At 38.6% G+C, this 6,139-nt stretch overlaps 1 protein-coding gene across 1 annotated transcript; it reads right to left on the minus strand.

The window, feature by feature from the left end:
* Positions 1–258: 258 nt before the first annotated feature.
* LOC127757790 (RING-H2 finger protein ATL39-like) lies at positions 259–1,174 on the minus strand. The gene has a single exon (XM_052283365.1). It carries the CDS (start codon positions 1,052–1,054, stop codon positions 500–502), a length of 555 nt encoding a protein of 184 aa, XP_052139325.1. The 5' UTR covers positions 1,055–1,174; the 3' UTR covers positions 259–499.
* Between the last annotated feature and the right edge of the window lie 4,965 nt (positions 1,175–6,139).

Genomic DNA, 6,139 nt, shown 5'->3' on the forward strand with positions numbered 1-6,139 from the left:
CCGTTTATCTTATTTAAAAAATTTAAGTAATTATTAATTATTTATTGTTAAATATACTTATATGTATACATATAGTTTTACATATTTCACAAAAGTTTTTAATAAGACGAATGGTTAAACATGTGCTAAAAAATTAATGGTGTCAAATATTTAGAAACGGATGGAGTACACTTTAATAGTTCGATTCAAAAAGAGATAACAGAAGTTGGCAAAATGAAGTACATATCACACTCAAGTAATTTTGCCATTGACACTCACTTTTCACAACTTTTTTGTTAATTGTATCGCATATACACCTTGCTAGTAAACACTATATCAGATCCATACTATACCAAGCTGACACTTAAAACATTCTCAAAAAAAAAAAAAAAAGCTGACACTTAAAACAGAAAGTCAAACGAAGTGGAAAAAAAAGAAACGAGCAGGGATGGAAGCACACGTTTCCATTCCGGCGCATGTTTTGTTGACTTGTCGTATGCCTCAACTTGCGCGGGCTCGGCTACACGGGCGGCTCCTCCGTCGCCGGCGTCGTCTCTCCGGCGACCTTGACGACGTCGGCGCGGCACATGGGGCACGTCGCGTGGTCGCGCAGCCACCCGTCCACGCACGGCGCGTGGAACGCGTGGCCGCACGCCGGCAGCCGCCGCACCGTGTCCCCGTCCTTCACGGCGGCGATGCACACCGCGCACTGCGCCACCGCGCCGCCCGATGATCCCCTCCTGTACTCGAACGCCGGGATGGCCTCGATGTCCTCCTGGCTGAGCCCGCGGGCCTCCACCGGCGCCGCCGGCTGCTGATGATCGGGGAGCACCGGCGGCGCCGGCGCCGCGCCGAAGTAGTACCAGGTGAACCAGCCCGCGGCGGCGAGGAGCACCGCCGTGGCGACGGACGCCCAGACGTGGCCAACGAACAGGTAGAGCACGACGACGACTCCGACGAACCCGCTCCACAGCAAGAGCAGCCTCGAGCAGCGGTCGGTCCGCGCCGTGGCCGGGCTCCGCCGCACCAGGTTGATCTCCCACGCGCCGTTGCTCCGCCGGCGAGGTGCGTCCATGGCCGCTCGCCGCGTGTAGACAAGTGTAAGCTGACTAGCTGATTAATTACTACTAGGCGGCCAACCGTGGTTGGGCAGAATTGATGTGGTTGTACACATATATACTAGCTACTTTCGCTAATGTTTGGATGATTATTGATTATTTAAATTGATGTGAATTTACTAGAAAAGGAATGGGAGAAGGCATATTAGTGCAAATGATTTGGTGAACGACTAAGATTTGGTGCTTCATGAGGAAGTAATTAATCTAGGTGGCAGTGTGAAGCACGCATGTGGATGTAGAGTGGGCGGCCAGTTGACCAAGGTTGTTTGAAGAATATTGTTGCATTGAATTTTGAATTCATTCTTTGTACCATTGAATACTTATCACAAATAATTCAGCTATTCAATCGTTCATCCTTTAAAAAAAAACATGTAGAGGAGCAGGCAGCCAGTTGACCAAGGTTGTTAAAACGTATTGTTGCATCTAGCTTGTCATTGTCAAGAAGTACTTCATAATTAAGGGATAATTATCTTCATTTGGGCATGTGATCTCCCGGTGGAGTGCACACCTTCACACGCATTTGACTGATGATGGTACAATGACTATGAATATTCTATATATATCTATCCAAACTAGCTGGCAAACAAACACAATAGACCTGCAAAATTTCGAGGAAGCAACCAAATTCCCGTGAATGCGATAGCTTTGACGATTTATTTACATCCAAACATTGCCCGTCGTTGTTGGAGCACAGTTTTCGAGATAGAGCATTGCAAAAATGACAACACTACCTCTTCTCTCCGGCAAGTACGACAATCTTTTTTTTTCCCTAAACGACGTGGATGCCCATATACACGGGCACCATAGGTCATGGCCAGGGCTTAGCCAAACTAGTCAGTCAGTCTATCTATCTATCTATCTATATCTATACCTATACTAATTGAACACTTTCTACAGGCTTTCACGTTAATTAGAAAGATCTAACCATTAATCAAGTAAATCTTATTATCTTAGCCGTCCATTATTAAGTCGTGGGCCTTGAAAAGCCCAGCGAATCTCCCCGATACATATGCCTTTTTGTCCATACCTATGAAATATCTCTTACGTACGTACTCCCTCTGTCAAAAAAAAGACAAACACTGGGTTTCCGTGTCCAATGTTTGACTGTTCGTCTTATATAAATTTTTTTTTATAATTAGTATTTTCATAGTTGTCTTTTTAATTTTTTTTATAAATTTTTCAAATAAGAGGGACAGTCAAACATTAGACACGGAAACCCAGGGTTTGTGAGTAGTTTTCCTCGGGCGGCGTTCATCCCATGAGTGATTTGTACCCACGCCGGCAGCAACGGCGGCAACACGTGAGCAACGGCAGCGGCGGTCATGTGCGTCAACACATGTCATACTCCTCGAGCGGCATGCACTTCGTGGTTCCTGGTAATCCGCTCCATGCTCCTGCATTAATCTCCCGCTGTCACTGGAAACTTGGATGGGTTCGCATTGTGATTTATATCTGCGTGTACGTAGGGCGCGTGCTTTTGTGCACTTCCTGCTCGCAGACGTGGAGGAAAGAAATAGACATCACATCAAGCCTAGCTACGTTAGCAATTAATCCTTCTGATGCATGTGATTGAATCAGTGAACGAACAGCTAGCGAAGGCAAGCAGCCCCAGTCAAAGATTGGTTTCTGATCCGGTTATTTTGATGTTCATAAAGAAATCGTTTGTGTGCAAGCTTGCACATAAGTCTTGGGTCCATCTATAATCGTCGCATCTACAATCCATGCATATATTTTTTTCATCAGAATTTAAGGTGGATTATATTAATTCGAAATAGAGTATCTTTTTTTGAGAACAGAAATAGAGTATCTGAGTGTAGAATTACACTACATACATATGGGGTTATTGGCCAGCGGTTGGCTTAACTAGCTAGCTTTGTGAAAGACCATTTATTTTAATACTTCAACTAAAAGGTAGCCCACGCAGATGCACGGGGCCCGTGGATACTTTCTTATATAAATGTTAGTGAATTTTTCTTACGAATATTTATGTGAAAGTGCTTTTTATTAAAATATTTTTTATTATTTTCTAAACAAAAATTAAACTTAATTATGTGTTTTGAACGTTGGTTATTTTCTTATAATTACCCTCGCAATATAAATTCTAAAATAAAATTACTTGAGATCATGCGGTTTTGAATTGATGAAAAAATATCGTGTCGAGACAATGGAGATGGTCTTTATGAGAAAATTTAGGGTATTTTAATTCCCCAGGAGGATACCCCCTCCATTCTAAAATATAAGTCATAACCATTCTTAACTAAAAAACCAAGAAACAATCTTTTTTTAATCAACCTAACTAATTCAATACTTGCAACCAATATAATTAAGGATCTTGTAAGTGTAGGATTTTCAAAAGTAATAATTTAGGGGAGATGAACTGCTAATTAATTGCACGCATGCATGCACTTCTTATGTTATGAAACATCTCTAAAAGTAGTTGTGCCATATATTTTGGAATGGAGGGAGTATCTTTCAACCCCAAAAGAAATCCAATAATATCATTTTTTTTGTTTGATTGTATTTTATTTTTTATATATATTTTCATTCTAACAGTCCTCCTAAAATGCTTGATTGTTTCTATTTAGAATGGGTTTTAAATCCAGCGGCATTTGTTTAATTTTCAATTTATTTCATATCCATTTTTTATTCTTTCTTTTGGATATTTTCATTCTATGAGTCATCCTTGAAATGATTTGATCTTTGCAATTTGAGATGAAAATATAAGTGCATATAACCTAGCATGGGGTAAAGGCTTAAGTTCTAAATTTTCCAAGAAATATTGAAGTAAAGGCCATAGTATTTTTAGCAAATCAACACTAAAGTGGACCATCTTATAACAAATAATGTTTCTAGATTGTTCTATGTCAAGACTTTACAATGTACTGTAGCAAGTTTTACGAAAAATAAAAAATGGTCATGGTCTTTAATTCCTATATGGAATTGACTTGATTTATTGCTAAGACCGCCTCAAGGTTGTTTCACTATTAAGATTCCTAGATGTAACCCACATGGTTATCGGTATGATGTTCAACCGACCATACCTTTATTTTCAACCTATTGTCTATATTGCTAGATTTTTAGTTGTTATGATTACTAACTTCATAAATCATTTGTGTAATTTAGACGCTATGATCATCCTTCTTAAGAATATTTATTTATCTCCTAAAAAGATCATTTTAAAAGTATCAAGGTGAATGTTTATAGGTACATAGCCCTCATATGTATGTTAAGAGAAATTAATTAAGTTGGTTGAAAGTCGTTAGATGCCTAATATGATATAAGTAATAGATGGAGGTCCGTTTGTGTTTTTTTGCCCATATAGATAATTTTAATTTTAATTGTCAAGGGGATAAAAAACCAGAGATAAAAGAACGGCGCACGCTATACATGGGTAGAAAGGGAGGGATGTTTTGCTAGATGATTAATCTAACAACCTAAATTAATGTGTCAGATGTTTATGTTGAAACTGATCGAATGTAATGTTTTGTTTTTTCAGAACTTTTAGGATTTTCTCTTATTTAAGAGAACGATGTAACATGCTAAGAACGTTTATAAGATAGGTAATGGCCTTTTAACACTGTATACCACAAAGGAGGAGGGAGGGAAGGAGGTTTGGGGTGTTCCTTTTAAAAAAAAAGATCTAATGACCTAAAATCTAAAATAATGTGTCCATCCATTTATGTCAAATTTGATGGTTGGGTTTTTTTTCCCCAAAACTTCTAAGAGTTTTCTCTAATTTAAGAATATCAAATAGGACCTAGAAGCGTTTATATGATGTTTAAGATTTTAACTCTACACAGGAGTAGAGAGGGAGGGAGAGAAGTTTGGGTTTTTCTACCTAACACCGCACGCCGTATGCTTTATTCTTTTTTTTAAAAGATTTACTAATATTTTTCCTAATTTAATAGTACCATGTACCCGTCTTAGAGTGATAGAGCAGGACCTGCTAGACGTAGAAGGTGGAGGTCTATTTGTGGTTTTCTGAATGTAAAAATAATTTTAATTTTAATTTCTCATGAAGATAGCTCGTTAGTACGTATGTGATTGGGAGGTTTCACTTGTGTGTGTTTTTTTAAAAAAAATTGATCTAACCTTCTAAAAATAAAATAATGAATCCACGATTTAAATAAAAATCGATGATCAGATAAGAGTGTCACTTGGCGACCTAGGAGCTTTTGTAAGGTGTCACTTGGTGGCTTAGAAGAATTTATATGATTTTTAATGGAATTTTAAGTACATAATATTTTTTAAAATATTTTTTTAATTTAAGAATGTAATATAGTAGCTTAGAACTGTTTATAAAATGTTTAATGGACTTTAACACCGCACGGGGGTGAGAAGGGAGGGTGAAAGGTTTTGGATTTATTATTAAAAAATTCTAACAACCTAAAACAAATGTAACTGTCAATTTAATTAGAAATCAATGGTCACTTGCTTTTTATTTTTTAAGATTTTCTAGTACTTTCTTTAATTTAATAGTACCACGTAGTGACTTATAAGTGTTCATGGGATGTTTAATGTGACAGATGGAGAGCTGCTAGACCTAGTAGTCGGTCTATTTGTGATTTTCTTCTTGTAAAAATAATATTGATTTTAATTTCAACAGAGGAAGTAACACAGAAGGGAAGGACGTACAGTAAATACGTTCGTATGATGCCAAACTATTAATTTTGTTTGTTCGTACGTATACATTGGAACCGGATGTTGGTTTCGGATATTTACATTTTTACAATATAGATCTAACTATATAAAACAATAGGTTCACCGATTTAAATAAAAATAGATGGTTATATTTCAGGGTGCCACTTGACGATTTGAGAGCGTCACTACGCCAGATCCCCACGCCTCTGACGAGATACCTGTGACGGGCAAACGATTTGGTCACTGGTGACCATCACCTTTGACGGGTCATACAGGATGCCATCATCGGTGAGGCATCCGGCCGCGGCCCATCACAGGTATCCCCTCACCTGTGATGGGCCGAAAGGAAAACCCGTCACAGGTGAGGGGATACCAGTAACGGGCAACTCAATTGAAGCCCG

The sequence above is a fragment of the Oryza glaberrima genome, chromosome 12 (assembly GCF_000147395.1).
Source record: "Oryza glaberrima chromosome 12, OglaRS2, whole genome shotgun sequence".
Taxonomy (NCBI): Eukaryota; Viridiplantae; Streptophyta; class Magnoliopsida; order Poales; family Poaceae; genus Oryza; species Oryza glaberrima.